Source organism: Pezoporus flaviventris, unplaced genomic scaffold, assembly GCF_033815535.1.
Source record: "Pezoporus flaviventris isolate CSIRO_AGI_PZ_B2104156 unplaced genomic scaffold, CSIRO_AGI_Pfla_v1 ptg000072l, whole genome shotgun sequence".
Classification (NCBI taxonomy): Eukaryota; Metazoa; Chordata; class Aves; order Psittaciformes; family Psittacidae; genus Pezoporus; species Pezoporus flaviventris.
Genome location: NW_026892620.1, coordinates 555,957 through 575,257, shown reverse-complemented (window position 1 = coordinate 575,257; position 19,301 = coordinate 555,957). Strand labels below are relative to the sequence as shown.

Sequence of the window (19,301 nt, the reverse complement as noted above, 5' to 3'; positions counted from 1 at the left end):
CACTTACCCTTCTAAGACTCACACATTTGACTGACTTTACCCCTCCTAAGAAGGGTGGGTTAACTCTTATCAACTGGATGAGTCTCTGTTTGGCCAAGGTCACAGTTTCTGTGGTGTAAACAAGCTGTGTTTCTATACTGAAATTAAATGATTGAATCTAGTCATTTAATTCAAGAACCCTTGTTCTTGCAGTCTTCTCCTGTGGAAGATGAGTATGAGAAAGAATACCCCTTAGAAATTGTATGAAGGCCATACGACTCAGAGGGAAGGTTGTGTTGTGGAAGAAAGAGCTCTCTTCAGATTAAGTGGGTGTATTTTTCTGGCAGGGGAACATGCTTTGGCATGTGAGCAAGGTGCCTACCGTTCCAGGCAAATATGAGCCTGCAGTTTGCAACAGGCCACAGGAACTTTGGGTGGAAGTTACAGTAGAAATTTAAATCATTTTAAAGTAACTGCAATCTTGTTATCCTAAACAGAGGCAAATTCATGAACTTTAGGGCAAAAAAAAAAAAATCTCCAATTCTTCATTTAAAATTCAAGATTTTCATTTCATTAGGGCCACACAGATGATTACGGGTCTGGAGCACCTCTCTTATGAGGAGAGACTGTGGGAGCTGTCTCCTAGTCTAGCGAAGAGAAGACTGAGAGGGGATCTCATTAACGCATATAAATATCTCAAAGGTGGGTGCCAGGAGGCTGGTGCCCAGCGACAGGATAAGGAGAAACAGCCATCAACTAAAACGCAAGAAGTGTGAGGAAGAACTTCTTTACATCGAGGATGGCAGAGAACTGGAACAGGTGGACAAGGGGGGTTGTGGAGTCTCCCTCGTTGGAGACATTCAAAACCGACCTGGATACATTCCTGTGTAACCTGCTCTAGGTAGCCCTGCCTTGCTACTGCTACTGGATACTACCTTGCTTCCTCGGACTGGATGATCTGCAGAGGTCTCTTTCAACCCTAACGATTATAAGTCATTTGAAAGTAACTGCAATTTTGTTATACTAAACACACGCAAATTCATGAACTTCAGCGGACAAAATAACCCTGTTCTTCATTTATCATGGCAAAGAACCGGGTGCAGCATGGAAAGCACATTTAGGATGTGGCAAACGGCACTTTCAACATACCGAGCACAGAAGGTGACACCGTGACACACACTGTACCCACGCGTGTGCCCCTGCCTGCGTCTCGGTCCCGGCAGGTCACCACCCTGGGAGTGGTGAGCACGCCGGGAGGCAACAGGTGACCAAGCCCTCCGAAGCACCCTGAAAGACGAGGCCAGGGTTAGGGAGCGGCAGCGGCTCCGCTCCCCGCTCCCCGCTCCTCAGGCACACTCTGTGGGAAGGGGCCTCCAACCAAAACCCCAGCAAAACACATACACACACACATCCTCCCCAACGCCTCACCCCCCCCCCCCCCCCCCGCGCACCGCCCCCTGGTGGCGCTCACACCACTCCCCATATCGCCCCGCGCATGCGTCGTCGGCCGCATCCACGGCGGGGGGGAAGGCGGCGGAGGAGGAGGAGAAGAGAGGGAGAGCGGGAGGACGAGCGGGCGCTGTTGCGCCTGCGCGGGTTGTTCCCGGGCAACCCGGGCCGGGGGAGGCGAGTGGAGCCGAGCCGTGGGTGGCCTCCCGCGTGCGCGAGCCCGGTGGCGCGTCCGACGGGCGGTGCGTGCCGCTGCGGCGGGGCATGGTGAGCAAGGGGCCGGTGCTGCGCCTGTTGACCGCCATCAACCGCAGGAGGATGAAGCTGCTCATGGGGATCGCCTTCATCGCCTATGTCGCTTGTGAGTGAGCACCGGGGGCTGGGGACGGGTATGGCCCCGCCGTTCATTGCCCATTGCCCGGGTACCCTCCGCTCCCCGTGTCCTCTGCCGCTCGCGGGGAAGAGGAGGAGGAGATTGTGATGGATCCCCGTTGAGTTGCCCGGTTGCGAGGCGCCGCAGCGTGGTTGCTCTGACCCCGGCGGGGAAGGGGGCTCCCCGCGCCCCGGGCTGCCGGCTCCGTTCCTCCCGTCGCCTCCCCGCCCTGCTGAAACTTTCCCGAGTGTGGCGAGCAGCCGGCTAGGCCGTGGCGGAGGGCAGCCGGGTCGGCCGGGCACCCTGCCAGGCATCTTTCCCCTGCCCCGGCCCGATGGCTTGTGAGGGGAAGACCTGCCTCCCCCTCCTGCCCCCTCAGCGGCCGTTGCGGGAAGCGGTGGCTTTCGCTCTGCGGGCGGCCTCCTCCGGCTTCCCCTCTGTGCCTCACGGGCAGGGGCGACCGGGGCCCGCCGGCGCCTTGCGGCAGGCAGCCGGCCTTCGGGCCGAGCCCCGGGCGGTGAGGCCGGGGGGATCGGTGTGAGCGAGACGTGGCTCAAGGAGTCAGCGTTTCCGTAGCCGCTCCCCAGAGCACTCGTAGCCCGCGTTAATCGTAACCAGGTAGCTGCGTGAGGTGAGCCGGCGAGGAAGTTTTCCAGGGCAGGCCTCGTGTCTGGTTATTGCAAAGAAAAAAAGATATCCTTCGGTGTCCTTTGGGGGCTAAATAAATAGGGGTTTGTTTTGTTTATTATCTCAGCACGTAGCTGGAGTCTTAAAGAGGCAGAAGAGAGGCACGAAGGTGTTTGTGAAGAATAACCACTGACAGGGATGTTTATGGCTTCAATTATTAGGTATGAGTCAGATGGAGTCTAGGATTTATAATGCCATTCTGTCACCTCTCTTCCCTTTCTTGTCCAGGTTTTTCTGTTATATTTTTTCATATTTAGTTTACGTTAGCCTGGCTTATTTTTAGACTTGGATAGATTTTATGTAGATGACACATCATGGGGAAGGATCTTGGATGCTTTGTCAGCTTAGCTAGGGACAAGTGATTCTCTTGATGCTTCACATAGGTGAGCTAGCTTTGGTGATGGGTGCGTGCATTGGATTTAGGATCCTCCCTTTGCATTTGGGAGGTACAGCTGAAGTAATCGGCAGAAGGGGTGGTGTTTCCTACCCCACAAACACAACACAGGAATTCCCTTTACTACCATATTTACTGCGTTTGCAGGACCTCATTACTAAGTACTGCTGTTATCACTGAGGTTCTGTGCCAGCTCTGACTCTTAGGACAGTTTGTCCAGGTGACTTCAGGTTCCATGTGTACTGGAGCAGGGACAGCTTAATGTATTTTCTTATTTTTAAAGATTTTGCTGTTTTGCCAAAAATAATACTCAATTTTGAAAATAAAGTTAATAGGCTGCTGTGGAAATATGGGAATTGAGTGGCAGTTGACATGGTCATTAGGACCTGGCTATTTATTAGATTCTGTGTATGGTAGTTGGTGCTTGCTTTCTAGCTTTATGAGTAAAAGCCTTAAGAAAGAAAAAAAAAAAAAAAGCACCATGTGATTTTTGTTGTTTGCACTGTAAGTCATAGAAGTCTTCTCACTGATTGTTCCTGGTTGTTCTTTGGGATTCAGGAAAAAAAAATGGAGGAGAGGGACTGCAGAGCAATGTGGCCAAAAGTAGCTTGAAAAGGGAAGAGGTTGGTGTCCGATGTGAGTAAGGTTTTTGCAAATCTAATGTGTCAGATTGAAAACCACAGCAAGCTTTTGATTAGTGGGCAAAAGTAATGGAATCATTAGTTATGGCTCTGGCATCTTCAATAAAGTATGTTAGCAGATGCTGATGATATAATAGATTCTAGAGAGACTGGTTTTTGTTTTCTGTGGAAGAGATTATGATCCATCCCCCTATCCTAAAAGCGTACTCCTTGCAATATTACTGAATCATCACTGTGCTCTGGTTGCAGTCAGATAATGCCAGACTAAAATAGCGCAGCGTCTGAGAAAACTGAGCTGCTGGTGTAGGTGTATGTGCTGGCACTTCTTACATTCCTTCTATCTCAAATACTCTCCAAGTGACTAAGTGTTTTTAGGCTGTGCACCTTCTTGCCATGAATTTCCATTCAGTGTTAGTGCAGAGGGAATTGGGTTTGGAGCACATTATGTTACGGGGAATGAAATAGTTGGTAGGTACATTACTTTTTTATGAACTGGAAGACAGGACTTTTTTGATAGTGCCATTTTGTCAGATTATCTGTGAAACCCTGAGAGAATGTTTAGGGAACATCTTTTTAGAAAAAGTGTTTTATTTCATAAAAAGCTTCTGCCTTTGAATACAAATTTGTTACAAATGTGCCTAAAGAATCTCTCTGTGAGAGTCTGCACACTAAAGGAAGAGCTTACAGTCAGTTGAAAGGCACTCAGCTGTCCCGCTCTTAAGACTCATTGAGTGACTCTCTTGGTAGTTTCACAGTGTGTGGTGTTAGATGGCCAGGCTGGTTTAGGTATCCCTGCTTCACATCCTCCATTTCCCACCAGCATCTGGCATGTACAAAGACTTAAATTTCTGTGATATGTAAAGGAACTGGTGTGGACTAAGGTTGTAATTTAGGTTATAACCATTTGACAGTGTGGGCATTCAGAAAGCTGTTTTGGTGCAACTGAGGAGGTGGTGCAGTGGTGAAATGGTCAGCTGCGAGTGCTATTGGCAACATTGCTGTCATGTGCTTTGCAGGTCTACAGTGCTTGTCTCTCACCTAAGGAGTCTTGTTGACTTGGGTTAAAGTACCACCCTGACATGAGGTGCACAGTCAGGTTCATGGTAAAGATACTTAGAACTCTTTTTATGGATTTGCTGGTTACTTTAGGGAATAAGAAGGATCCTTACTTTACATCTGGGTTTGAGATAAAGTAATATTTCTTATTTCTTTAAGTATTAATAATAATATTTACTTAATTATTAAGTAAAAAAAATTGTTCACTTGAAACTGTGTACTATGCATAGTTTGTGTATATAAAAATAGAACTCAAAATGAGCATTTCTATGCAGGAGGAAGTTAAAAGCAGTTGTAACTTTAGCAGTTGTTCGCTGGCAGAATTGAAGTGACAGAGTTTATCTGTAGGCCCTGAGTGAAAGGGGTGATTTTGTTCCCCATCACCCAGATCAATGAGTCTAGAGATAATGCAGCTAGCAAGCTGTCTGAATTGCTCTGAATCTAGTGTGGTAGAATGCTACTTTATTTTATTCTCGGAATGAGCTTGGTTGATTCACTTGCATTGCTATATCCTTCTGTGGACATTACAAGGCTATACTGTGCCACCTATACTGGGAAGCCCTGGCCAAAGGTTGAATTTTTGTTGCACTTTTTAAAGGGACAGAGTCTTCTGCCACAGTGTTTTTTCTGATTTAACCACCAGCGAGATACTGCAGGAGTGCTAGTGCTTTAAAAAGGAGGTGGGGGTTATGTGGAGGTGGATTGAAACAAATCCTTTCAGTCATGGGCTGCACTTGCATCATCTGGAAGCCGTTGTGAAACCGCAGCTTAAGAACGTGCGGTGATTATAAATACAAGTGAAGTAGATTTAATTGATTTTTGTTGTCTGTAGTGAGAAATGTGGACATATAACAGCAATCAATTAAATAGATATTGTTAAAAAAAATCAGTGTCACTGCAGTACGAGTAACAGAGATGCAGGCTGAAAGTTTTTTTTTTTAAAACCCACCTGTTTGTGGGTTTGTATAACAGATACCTTAAACTCATTCCCTTTGAAGATTTAAATGTTTATTCAGCTTTATATGGTTATACTGAGATGCTTTGGTGCAGCAGGCATTGTAGAATCAGGACTTTATTGAAGTTGGCAATAACACTGTAAAATCTTCTAGCTGGGATTTAAAAGCCAGAGCTCATCAATCTGCATAGTTTGTTTTAATCTTGATGCTACTGTAAATAGTCTACTGATGTCCTGGTATAACAAGGGAGTTGCATGCTCTTAATGAAAATAAAGAGCTAGTAAAGTAGAACAGTTCTGTTCGCTCGTATGTAGATCCCAGCATTGAACCATTGAATGATTTTGATTGGAAAGGACCTTAAGATCAACTCGTTCCAGCCCATCTGCCACGGGCAGGGACACCTTCTACTAGATGAGGTTGCTCAAAGCCCTGTCCAACCCGGCCTTGAAACACTGCCAGGGATGGAACATTTAGCACTTGTTTGGGCAACCTGTTCCAGTGTCTCACTACCCTCACAGTAAAGAACTTCTTCCTTATATCTAACCTGAACTTCCCCTGTTTAAGTTTTAACCCATTACCCCTTGTCCTATCACTGCAGTCCCTGATGAGGAGACCCTCTCGAGCATCCTTGTTGGCCCCCTTCAGACACTGGAAGGCTGCTGTGAGGTCTCCACACAGCCTTCTCTTCTCCAAGCTGAACAGCCACAATTTTCTCAGCCTTTGTATGGGAGGTACTCCAGTCCCTTGATCATCCTTGTGGCCTCCTCTGGACTTGCTCCAACAGCACCATGTCCTTTTTATGTTGAGGACACCAGAACTGTATGCAGTACTCCAAATGGGGTCTTGGCAGAGTAGAGGGGCAGGATCACCTCCTTTGACCTGCTGGTCACGCTCCTTTTGATGCAGCTCAGGATACAGTTGGCTTTCTGGGCTGTGCGCACACACTGAAGCAGGCTCATGTTCAGTTTCTCATTGACCAACACTCCCAAGTCCTTTTCCACAGGGCTGCTCTGAATCTCTTCTCTGCCCAACCTGTAGATGTGCCTGGGATTTCCCCGATGCAGGTGTAGGACCTTGTACTTGGCATGGTTAAACTTCCTGAGGCTGGCATCAGCCCACCTTACAAGCGTGTCAAGGTCCCTCTGGATGGCATTCCTTCCCTCCAGCGTATCAACCAAACCACACAGCTTGGTATCATTGGCAAGCTTGCTGAGGGTGCACTCAATCCCACTGTCCATGTGACAAAGATTTTGAACAGGATTGGTCCCAAGACTGACCCATTAGGGACACTGCTTGTCACTGGCGTCCACATTGACATTGAGCCGTTGACTGCAACTCTTTGTGGGCAGCCATCCAGCCAATTTTTTATCCACTGGGAGGTCTATCCATCAAGTACATGTGTCTCCAGTTTAGAGACAAGGGTGTCATGTGGGACAGTGTCAAATGCTTTGCACAAATCCAGGTAGATGATGTCGGCTGCTCTTCCTCTATCCCTCAGTTCTGTAATCCCATCATAGAAGGCCGACAAATTAGCCAGGCATGATTTGCACTTAGTGAAGCCATGCTGGCTGTCACCAATCACCTCATTTTTCATAGTTCTCTGGAAGTATGTCAGTAGTCTTGTGCCTTTTCCAAGGCAAGAAAGAAGGAATAATAGGGTGTTGTCACGAGATCTGGGATTAAGACCTTGGTACCTTGTTATGATAAACTGCAGCACAGCTACTGAAACAACTTAAAATGTCAAAATAATGTGAGGGAAATACTTCCTGCAGTGTACTGGTTTGACTTATCCCAGCATTATTGGTTTCCATGGCTTTTATCCTTTGTTTTACAAGGTTAGCCATTTTTTTGTGTCAAATTTCCATCAGGCAGGAACAATGTAATGTGTTCTTCTCAGTATGTGTAGGTGTGAGTAAGCTTTTCAGTTTGAATCTTACCAGCCCCTTGCAGGTTGCTTGTCTTGCATGTGCTCAAAGGCTAAATGCTACTTAAAGTTGTGTTCTGATAAGCTTTTACTTTCACTTTTCATAATAGAAAAATAAATGCAAATTTGGTCCTGTCCTATTGATCCAGGCTAGCTGTCTGAAAGTTATTCAGCACTGTTGTGGAGGATACCAGAAATCTTTCTTCCGCTTTTTTTTTTCCAACTTGACAGAAGGATTGACTGACCATGGAAGAGTTAGAAGTGGTCTGATGTGACATCAGGGTTGCCTGCTTTTTGTGTTAACATGCCATGAATTCTCCACAAAAAAAAAAAACAACAAACAAACCAAAAATATTTGCTTGCTGGCTTCATGTCCTGCAGAGCTGCCTTTCATCTGTGGGTTTATGCAGATAGGTTTGCTGTCTTCAACAGCTTCCAGTTCTCTGCTTGTCAGACTTCCAACTTGCCAAAGCCTTGTAGCTTATGAAAATTTGTTCAGGATTCAGTTAAGTTTGTCAGGAATAGATGGACTCCAGCTCTGCTTTGCTAGCCATTTCCACCCTTACAGTTCCCAGCTTATCTCCATTTAATATTTGTCTTTGGTATTTGTCTTTAATATTTTATATCCACTTAGTATTTCTATTCTCTGTTGCATGTGCAGGAGCTGATGCTGTCATCATTCTACTCAAGCACAAAAAGACTCTTAGAGCTTTCATCTTCTTTCCCCTCTGTTTTTACAAAGTGGGAAATGCTTCTCCATCATTTCTATTTTTGTTGCTTTTCTGTAAAAAAAGAGTTCAACTAACTCTGCCGAAGTAGAGTTTAGTTGCAGCTGGTGGTTTTCAACTTATCATTTGTGTATCCTGGGGAGAGAGGAGTGGATTGCATTCTGTTTTTGTTTTTTTTTGTGTTGTAAATACTGGATTTTTTTTTGTTTTGTTTGTAGTAATTAACAATTGGAGTGCATTACTTATATGTGGCAAAATATGATGAATCGAGAAAAAATGGATGAGTAGTGGTAAAGGATGATGTGCTAAAGATACGAGATGTGAAGGAGTAGAAACACTGAACAGAGAACTGGAAAAAGTACTTCACAGTAGATTTGGAAAAAATTCACCATTTGGGAAACGAAGAACAGAGTTCAGTCATGAAGTGATGATGTTGTCTGAAATTTTAGAGTAAGTATTCATGATTAGCTTCCCATCCAGTATGAAGGTCCATTAACTCTTGTAAAGAAAGAAAATTTGCATAATGTTATATCTCACAGCTGTAGGAGTGTATCAGTTTGCCAAAGCTTAAATGTTCCTTCTTCAGAGAAGGTACAAAAGCATCCTGGTAACTATACTGCTTCTGCTTTGCTAGGTGATGACTAGCTGAGGGCTTGACATAGAGTGATGTTCTCCAAGTTGAAGAGAGAGCATCTTCACCTTCAGAAAGCCATGTATCCTTGTATCTAGGGTACTTTCCATGTAGGAAAAGCTACAGTTCTTATCTGTTGTTTTTGATTTGGAGCAGGAACTTTACTTTTGAAGACATCAGTTCAGGAAATACAACAGGAAGAACTGCTTGCCATACAGAAATCTATATAGACATAGCAAAGGAGTAGATTTTTTTTTTAATATTCAAATTATTGTACATTTCCCAAAGGCATAATCATAAGCTTCACCCAGGAAGGTGACAGTCTGTAATGTAAAGTCATGATTAGTAGTTGTATGTTATTTCCATTAATATTGCAACATGCTGTCATCAGTATAATAATTTTCTAAAGCAAATTAACAAATTACTGGAAGTACAGATAGGATACAGTTGTTTTTTTTTTATTATTATGGAATCTAGACTACAAAATGCAGTTTGAAATGCATTGGCCAAGTCATAGAATGGATTGGATTGTAAGGGACCTTTAATGATCATCTAGTTCCAGTGCCCTGCTGTGGACAGGGACATCTTTCACTAGATGAGGTTGCTCCTTGAACACTCCCAGGGATGGGGCATCCACAACTTCTCTGGGCAACCTGTGCCATGTCTCACCACCCTCATAGTAAAGAATTGCTTTCTTGTGTATAATTTAAGTCTGCTGTCTTCCAACATTGTTACTCCTTGTGCTATCCCTACAGGCCGTGGTAAAAAGTTTCTCTTTCTTGTTCTTATAAATCCCCTTTAAGTACTGAAAGGCTCCAATAAGTCTCCTCAGAGCCTTGTCTTCTCCAGGCTGAACAACCCCAACTCTCTCAGCCTGTCTCCATAGCAGAGATGATCCAGCCATCCAACCATCTTTGTGGCCTCCCTTTGGACCCACTCCAACAGGTCCATGTTCTTGTACTGGGTTCCTCAGAGCTGAAGACAGTACTGCAGGTAGGGTCTCACAAGAGTGGAGTGGCAGAATCGCCTCCCTTGGTCAGGTGGCCATGCTTCTGTTGATGCAGCCCAGGCTGTGGTTGGCTTTCTAGGCTATAAACTCACATTGCCACTTCGTGTTTAATTTTTCCTCCACCGGTATCTTCAGGTCCTTCTCTGCAGGGTGCCCTCAGTCCATTTGTAACCTAATCTGTACTGATATGATTGCCCTCCTGATGCAGGTACAGAATCTTGTACTTGGCCTTGTTGAACTTCATGAGGTTCATATTTGCCCACTCAGCTCAGTATCATCTGCAAATTTGCTGAGGGTGTACTTAATCCCACTGGGTCATTAATAAAGATACTGAACAGTACCAGTCATGGTACAGACTCCTGAGGGATGCCCCTTATGACTGATACGCCTTTGGACATTGAACCACTGACTGCAACTCTTTTCATGCAGCCAGCTCAGCAACAAGGATGTTGTTTGGGAAATAATAGCTTCTTAAAGAAAACTGTTTTTTTTCTTTACATTAATTACAGATCTGATTGAGATCTGCAAATCAAATTAAGAATTTAATGCATCTGTAGTAATAAACGTTCTGAGTTCCCTTCGCCTACTTTTCTTTTGTCAAGTTTTCCTCTGGAAGCTTATTTCTACGAGGAGATTGAAGCTGCTGAGTGACAGTGGAGAGTCAGATTTAAGGAAAAAGCCCTGTTTTGAATGATACTGCATCCCTCTGAAATAGGAAGTTTGGCTGAAGCAATTCACTTTGGACATTCAGAGCTTACAATTTTGCTCTAGAAATTCAGGTTACAGCTGCATTTCAGTTCATGCTGTTTCTGTTGATAGTAAGCTCTGTTTGAAATGAGTATCATTTTGTATTCTTTTTACTCTTATGATCAGCAGAGTAAGGAGGGTGATACAAGGAAAAAATCCTGTGTTTTCAGCTATATCTACTTAGATAAAAGTTTGTATAAAAATTTCTTTAACTGACTGTCTTGAAAATGCAAACAACAAAGCCATTGGGAAAGAAAATTAGTTTAAAAGAGATTGCATTGATTTTTGGTACAGTTGTATTTCAGTGGGCATCATGAGCTCTCTTTTTAAAACATCTGTTTTAAAATGTATGTGATGATGAAACTAATATTGTCACTAATAATTTCAGATCATGACTGTTTATTACTGTCGCTGCCATAAAGTCTGTGACTTTATCTTAATGTCATTTAAAGAGGCCTAGAGAAAAAGACTTATCCTTTGAGATTCTCTTTTTTTTTTTTTTCCTCTACAGATTGCAATAGTGTTATTTTTCTGGTTCCCCAGCCCGTTGTGGATTACTTAATTAGACCATGCAAGGTTCTCAGAGTAGTAATCTGTGTTTTATTGAAAACTCTGCAGTAAGTATTATTGCAGATTACAGACTCAAAAGACATCCAGGTAAAAGCATACATCTTGTCCTTATATTCTGAAGAAGAATAACCCTTGCCTGCAATTAAGTGCAGCTGGTCAGAGCTAAAGGTCTGGCTATGATAGATGGGGAAGTGTCCATTTAATAGTGCATCCTCAACAGCAAACTGCTTGGGATTTCTGTTGTACCTTTTTGAGTATGACTTAACAGATGGGGGTCAGTGTTTGGGTTCTTTTTTTAGACTTCATGTAGGCAGGGTTGACTTGTGTCCAAAGGATAACTCTTGGGATATTCCTTTCCTGAAAACAGCCTATCACTGTACTGCTCTGCATCCAGCATGATCTCAGAAAGGGTCTTCTCGAGAAAAACTGAACAGACCTTTCTGTTTCTAGGAATAGAAATGTATTCATTAGAAAGAAATCCATTCATCACCTGGCTGTGACTGACCGGCTCTTGTTTAAGGTTGTTCTGAGAAGTCTGGGAAGTCTTCAGCAATTCTGCTGTAGGGTTGTGCTTGCCAAATAGTTACAGCTTTATCTCTCAGAGGCTGGAGGGGAAAGAAAACAAGCAACAAACCAAACAAAAAAGAGGATTGGGGTTTTCTGAAAACCATGGGTGATTAATGTTAGTTGGCAAAATGTAAACACCTCTTTAATAACAATACTTTGATTAAGGCTTTAAGAAATAAATCTCCTCTTCTAAAAGTACAGCTCTTTATCGCTTCATCCAAGGCATGTCATTCTTCTCTGGAAGCTGTCACTTTAAAGTGTAACATCTGTGGGAGTGATTAATGTCTCTGATGTATCTTCACTGTACTTGAAATTAATCCTTGCAAAAATGCGGCAATAAAAATGATTGCTCCCATTATTTTATGGAAGGGATGCAGAGGGAAAAAACCCAACCCAGAACATAGAGTCAAAATAGGACTATACCTTTTCTTACAGGTCATTAAACCAGGCTTTCATGTGTCTTAAAACAACCCAGATAATTCTGATATCTTATCTAATGGCAACTTACCACTGCCTTAATCAGTCATTGGGTAAGGTTTGCAAATAGTCTTTGAGAGAATAAAGAGAACCTCTGTTTCTTCTCTCTTGTTAGGTGAGTATCTTAATTGTTTGGTTACAGGTCATGCTTCTGCCTCTCTGGTCCCAGTAAATCATCGATTATTCCCTTGCAGTAGATGGCAGGAAGATGCTCTGCCCAGGAATGCTCTCTAGTTGAATGAATAGAAAGTTCTTCATGGACTATGTACTGTGTGTGGCCATGGAAGATGAGGATGTTAAATCTCTACTGTTTGAGAATTGGCATAGAGCTGTTAATCCTGGATGAATACCTTTTGCTTACAAGATTTGGCCTTAGAGTTGGATTTTTTTTTTAATTGTATTTTTTTGTTTGTTTTGTTTGAGACTGGCTTTTGCAGTGAGGTGCTCAGTATTTGCTCAAACTGGATTTATGAAGAGTCTGATGCTTTTAAAACCTGGGTTTATGTGTAGTGCCTGATCATTGACCTCGCTGATATGGAAGCTTTATTTAACCATTCACGTCTGCAGCTTTTGGTGCCGAACTTGGTGCCTGTGAGGGTTTTCAGGTCGGATTTAGGCTTGTAATTCTCATCATTCTGCTTGTGGGTTTGGGCCCACTTGCTTTAATGTGTTTTCATCATGCTGGCTGAAATGTCACAGTGGCCTTGGCATAACCTTTAGGGCAAGGAAATGACAAATGAAGGAAATCCTCTTTTAAGCCATAGAGTCATTGTACTGCTGGTTCTGCAGCTGTGTAAGCCCATTATATAAACAATTGTGATGTGCGTTTAGGGGAAAAAAAACACAAAGCAAACCAACAAAAACTTAATTACACCTTGCCTTAGGGCAAGGTGCAAAACTTTGCCTCATCCCTTCAACCTTGACATAAGCTGTATGTGAACACAAAGTAATTAGAGATCCTCCTTAGCGTTATGCGTTCAGAATCCTTTGTGAGGGCAGTATGTTCAAGAGAGTTTCTGCAGCATCTCTGGATGTGAGAGATACTTTGGGGTTCTTCAGATTCCTCCATGTGGTATTTCCTGTGTACTTCATTTTGCAGTTTCATTCTTTTTTTGCAATGGTACAAAAAGATGCTTCCTGGAAGCTTAATGGAAGGTCATTTACTCCTGTAGAACTGGAATATCAAGCACAGTGTTTCTGGAAGTACACAGATGCCTTTCTTACCTCCCCTTCTCTGCTGTGAACGCTAGGCACACACAATTAACATGGTTTCCTTAGGAAGCCAGTTTCTTGTATGCAATGTAGCTGCACTGTCTCTGCAACAAAACTGTCAGGGTGGTATATGTGGTGCAGCTGGCAGCACATTTTTCATCAATTCCTGTTTCACCACCTAAGCCCAGATGTTTCCTGCCACCGTGTAACCAATACACTGCTCTTTGTAGGGGTTTCTGCAGCCCTGAAAAATAACTGATTTTAAGGATAGCTGAGTAATGTTTAACTTAAGAATTCTGTACCTGTAGTTGCCAGATGGTCATCATTGCCTGGAAAAAAAAATAAAAATTATTTCCATTAATGTTATCAGAAATAATTCTAGTATCCTACCCAGAGGGTAAATAACTTGAATTCAGTTCAGTGCTCAACTCTGTATCCTTTCTTCCTAAAGAATTTATCTATTTAACATAAAATCCACAGTGTTCTTTAAATTCAGTTGGATTTTATTTATCATCCGTTCTAATATAAAACCTCCTTATCTTGTCCCGGAAGATCACAGAAGTTTTATAGTACACCCACAAATACCACAGTGCCCTCCACAGTTTGTTTAATAGTCTGTCAAGGGTTCATTTAAGTTACTCTTTGAATAACTCAGTAGTTAAAGACAGTTCAGTAGCTTTGCCATCCCCTAAAGAGTGGGGCAGTGACTGCATTACTGCATCATCGCTTGTCTTCCCTGGATATGTTTCCTTTCTTGTCTTGCCTGGGAGGTGCCAGTGGCTGTAGCAGCATTTTTTTGTTCTCTTGTTTCTGCAACACCTCATCTGTCTGCTTGAGATCAATAATAATCATGAAAGGGTATGTGCAAAGCCTAAATCTAGGCACAATGTTTCATTAGCTGCTACTTGAGACCTGAAGCACAGCTTACCAAAGCTGAGAACACTTCAGAATTTTTCTATATGTATGTTAGTACTGCGTATAAGCTACTCATCCTCCTTAAGACTCAGAGTACTTTGGATCCTTAGGTTGGGTCTTATCTCTTAAAAAGCAATTACAGAATGATTTTTCTGGAGATATTTGGGGTATATTTCCTTTATCAGTTACTGTTGCAGAGTCCCTTATGCAACTGTTCCATATTAACCTTGTTCATCTTCACAGTCTGAAGTTGTCAAGTCTGTAGTGTAGCTTGTTTGTCTTATTTTTGCATTTTAAACCATGTTCTGTGTCCTAGTTGAAAGTTAAAAGGAAAATCAGTGTTCTAATGGTCTGTGTAATCACTTAACTCCTGACCAGTTTCAAAAGTTGTTTTTTTTTTTTTCTAGTAGAAAATAAATTATAGAGTCAGAGAATACCAGATTGGAAGGGACCTTAAGGATCATCTGTTCCAACATTTCAGGCAAAGTATGACCTAGACTAGATGTTCTAGCACCCCGTTCAGCTGAATCTTCAAAGTGTCTACATGAATCTTATAAGTATCCAGAATTGGGCAGATGAAATTTTTTCATAAACACACATAAACCAATGATACGTGTTTGCTGCTTAAAATTTTATACTGCAGTTTGTCTTCCTTAACATTCTTTTCCTATGCAAGCAGTTTAGTAAGTGAGCTTGTCTTACTTAGTGAGGCATTTGGTTATATTGCTTAGGTACCTTTTGTGTCTGCATCACAATACATATTTAGAGAGAAAATGCATATGCACACAAACCTTTGCTACTTTTTGTGCAGGACTCTTGTGGCACCTCTTGAGACTGGTTCAGCTATTTCCTGTAGCATACAGTTGTTTACTGCTGTCAGTCTGTAGTTTCCAGCTTGTGTAGTTCAGGTCTATGGGACTCTTCTTGCTCTTACCAGTTTTTGGGTGGTTTTGGGTGTTTGTTTTTTTTTTCAATAGCCCTAATAAACAAGTTCAAAGTTCTGTTTTGTTTAATCTGTGTGCAATGGCAAACTATATTTCAGAGAAGTCTTGTGTGTTTTGTGTATGTAATATACTGTGGGGGTAATGATCAGAGAAGTGTATCTGCTGTTTTACTGTGGTCAGATAATTCCAGGTGTGTACTAGAATAGTCTAGTTTTTTTTAATTTAATTATTGTATGTTCCTGCGATTTTATAATCTCATATAATTTCATCAGAATTCCTCCTATACTCTTAAACTGTGTTCTAGTCACTTCGTGTCTGTACATAGATATCTAACTTGCTTAGATAATTTGTGATTAGCATGCTTAATATTGTTTTAAATTCCTTCTAATGATGATAGAAAAAAACGACCTCATGTACTGTTTTATGATATTCTAATGTTCTTTCTCTTCTTATTTCCAGCTGTATGGGGAAACTTTGTCAATATGAGGTAATGTATATCACTTTTGTATTGTATTTCCTTGTCTGAAAAAAAAAAACTCTAACAACTAACTTACCTTTCCCATCAATACGTATCGCTGTATATCAAATAGGGAAAACAGAACATCAGCTCACAGTGTTGTTTGGATGGTTGCTAAGCAGCTGATACCATTTTTAAAATATAAGGTGTTCAGTCTCAAAAAGGGCTTGTATATCTGCTGCAAATATTGACCAGGATCTTACTTGCACTTCAGCATCTGCCCTTCTTTACACAAATTCATCTTCTGATCTTTTGATTTTTCAGACAAGGTGGTTGGCATAGCTGGGCCACATAGGTTTGGATTCTGCTTTTCCTCAGTACAGATCTGGCCATGTCTCAGTGACAATACAGGCTTAAATACTAAACAGCAGCAGATTCTCCGCTGCTTGTCATAACTGTGTTTCTGTATCTAGATTTAGAAATGCGGTTTTGAGGGTTTTTCCTCCTCCACAATTAATTGGGAAAGAATCTGATAGTTTAACTGCCAAAAAGCAAAAATATTCTGAAATGTCCCCTAGAATTTTGCCTTTAGAAATAGAAGGGCATAACATATGCATGCAAACCATGCAGATTTTCACAGCATTTCTTTTTGCATGTGAGTGTTTGTCCTGTGGGAAAATTCGTCAGGAAGGCACAACTAAAAAGAAAGTGAAAACTGGGACAGTCTGTTCCCTACAACGGAGTCTTTGTGCATAGAGGACAAAATATTTCATGATGCTGTTTTGCTGGTAAAGGGTTTTGCTAATGTGTTGTCATGCTTAGCAGCATAGAGTAAAGAAAGTTTGAAGCAAAGTAAGAAAAATAATGCGTCTTCTGTGAGTTCTGATTCATCCAGGACCGCTTACCCTGGAATCTGTTCTTGTCCAAGGCTGACCACTTTAGTCCTCTTGGAGTTTCCCATCCTTGCTACAGAGTGTGTTCAGCTGTTAGATAAACAGCTGTTGAGCTGCCGCAGCTTGCAGATGGAGGTATCATTTAGATTGTATTACCGTGACCAGCAAGCTATAGCAGCTTAACATCTGTTATGTGAGCAGCTGAGCACATCCAAAGGAAGGATGAGAAACTCGGAGATGAGTTTGGGCAGCGTGTTCATTCCCTCATAAGCTGTCCTTCCAAAACCTGCCATTAGCTGTATCTGATGTCTTGTTTGAGATGCTCTGTATAGAGCTATCAAGAGGGAAAACTGTTTCTGAAAGTCTGATGTTGCAAGCCATTAAGATTGTTAGGAGGAAGAAAGAGCTTATGAGAAACTAGACTGCAGAGTGCCAGTTCTTAAGTTCCCCAGATTTGTGAATAAACAATAGTAGGAACCATTTCTGAGGAGACTTTTTAATATTCTGAGGGGTTTTCCAAATTCTTTGCTCATTTAACAGAGAGGAAAGTCTATGTATTCCACAGATTGTTCAAGTAGCTTCTTGTAAAGTTCTGTTACTTGGGAAAACCTTTTCAAAATTCACATGAATTATTTCATATTGTTTCCTTGTAGTATACTGTATAAACTGGAGGGGTTTTGTTTGCCACTGTTACAATCAATTACAATTTGTTTTGAAGAGATAGTTCAGGATCTGTATGTTTTAGTGTAGGAATTTACTGCACTCTACTGATACAACAAGGTGAATCTGTTCAATAAGGTTTTTGTCCCAGTAGTAGACTGAACTGACTTTTTAGTAAGAGAGCTTTACAGAGGAATATGAAGGGAATCATTGCTCTAACTTCTACTAGTATGACATATATATATCTGCTGAACAAAGGATCTTCTGTTTCCCTAGGTGTAATGACTTTAGATCCCAAGTAAAGGAGCTCTGTTTTATTTGAACAAGCTCCATTTTATGTTGGATACCATTGAATCCTCTAGTATGCAAAAACTTACTTCTGTAAGAGAAATAATTCCCCTTTCAGGAGTTTTATAAAAAAAAAAAAGGCAAATTGAAGGAAAATTGTGTAGATTAGATGTAAGAGATAAAATTTAAAAGTAGATATATTCTGCACTTTTAGAAGTTAAAAAATGAACAGAACTAATAGAGGTAATTTACACAATTAAGTGATAAGTAAGACCAAGATTTGTGCAAAACACCACCTTCTTGAGACAGTGCTATATTTTCACCTTCATCCTTTGCTTCATTTCAAATGAGTAACATTTGTGTGAGAAGTCAGTATTGCCCATCACATGGTCACTTAGGACAAGTTTTAGGTTTTGGTTTGGGTTTGGTTTTTTTTTTTCTGTTTTTTTCCTTGGGTTTGGAAAAGTTCAAATTCAAAGCTAGCTACTACATATGCCTTTCTCTCTTTTTGATGGATACTACAGGTACAGTTATGGCATTAAGGGAAAATGTTTTGTTAGCATACTTGTAGCATACAGTAAACAGAGACCCTCAAAGAGGCATCTTAGGCATTTGCATAGTAAAGCTGCACTCAAAAACATTTCTGCTGACTGTACTTTAGTGCAGTGATTAGACAATTTTCTGCAGTTAATTTTCTCTGTTAAATGAATGTCAATTTTATTACTCTTTCCTGTGGCTTTTGTTCAGCTTCTGCCAAATTCGGTGACAAGACCAGTTGATTTCAGTGGAAACTGGGACATCTGCTTTCATTTGCTCTGTATGTCTTTGAAATAACATCAGCTGGGGATGCTTGGAAGACAGTGTTTTAGCAGGAAAAGCATGATGCAAGTGCAGTGGAACAGCTGTTGCTTAGGTGTGGATTATGTTTTTTCTTTTCTTGCCAACAGGTCTCTTCAAGAAAACGGGGATCAAAAGGTGGAAAGTAAAATAGAGGAGGTTAGTTTGCTAATAGTTGCAGTCTGTCTTGTTTTGAGGACCCCATTTCACTTATGTTTAATAAAAAATTTACTCCTATTTTATTATTCTCAATTCTACTAAAACCATTCAAAGCACCGGATTTGTGCCTGGTCACAAGTTTTTGAACTGTCCTTCACAAAAGGTGGAGTCTAACATAGATCTGTAAGGTGGTTTTCTTGTTTTATCTTTTCCCCTCTAAATCTTTCTTGAAAGTAATAGCTCTACCATCTCATTTGCTGCAGAGGTTATGGCAGAGTTATCCTGAGAACTGCTTTTTGTTACAGAATGAAGGAGATACACAGGTTCTTCCCCCATCACCCTTACAAAATGTTAAATGTATGTATGTTTAGTAGAAATTCAAACCCTTCCAAAAATGCTTTGTTCTTAACTAATAAACAAAGGTAGTGGTGTCTGTGATCCAGGATGGTGTGCAGTAGAATGCTTTAAGCACAAGTCCCGCAATTTCTGAAGTAGATATGTATTGAACACACTGGTGGTACTGTACTTCTGTACCCATACCTCTGAATTTCCATTTCAGCCTCAGTTTGTGAAATATCAAGAATGTGTACAACAGATCTTTCTCCAAGTGTTTTTAGACTTCCAGTCTAATAACAGTAAAACTAATAATTTAATGATACAAAAGTCTTTGCGGTCCATACAATTTCAAGTGGTAACTATGATTGTATATGGTGACAGAGTTTTAGTGAACTATAAAAACGAGTTCAGG

General features: G+C 41.5%; 1 protein-coding gene across 1 annotated transcript in view; it reads left to right on the top strand.

Moving 5' to 3' along the window:
- The first annotated feature begins 1,637 nt into the window (after positions 1–1,637).
- UXS1 (UDP-glucuronate decarboxylase 1) overlaps positions 1,638–19,301 on the top strand; it is a 61,695-nt gene continuing 44,031 nt past the window's right edge. Inside the window, exons 1-3 of the mRNA XM_061472636.1 lie at positions 1,638–1,789; positions 15,719–15,746; positions 18,505–18,553. Of these exons, the coding sequence (XP_061328620.1) occupies positions 1,693–1,789; positions 15,719–15,746; positions 18,505–18,553 (174 nt within the window). The 5' untranslated portion in view covers positions 1,638–1,692. The remainder of the gene's footprint in view (positions 1,790–15,718; positions 15,747–18,504; positions 18,554–19,301) is intronic.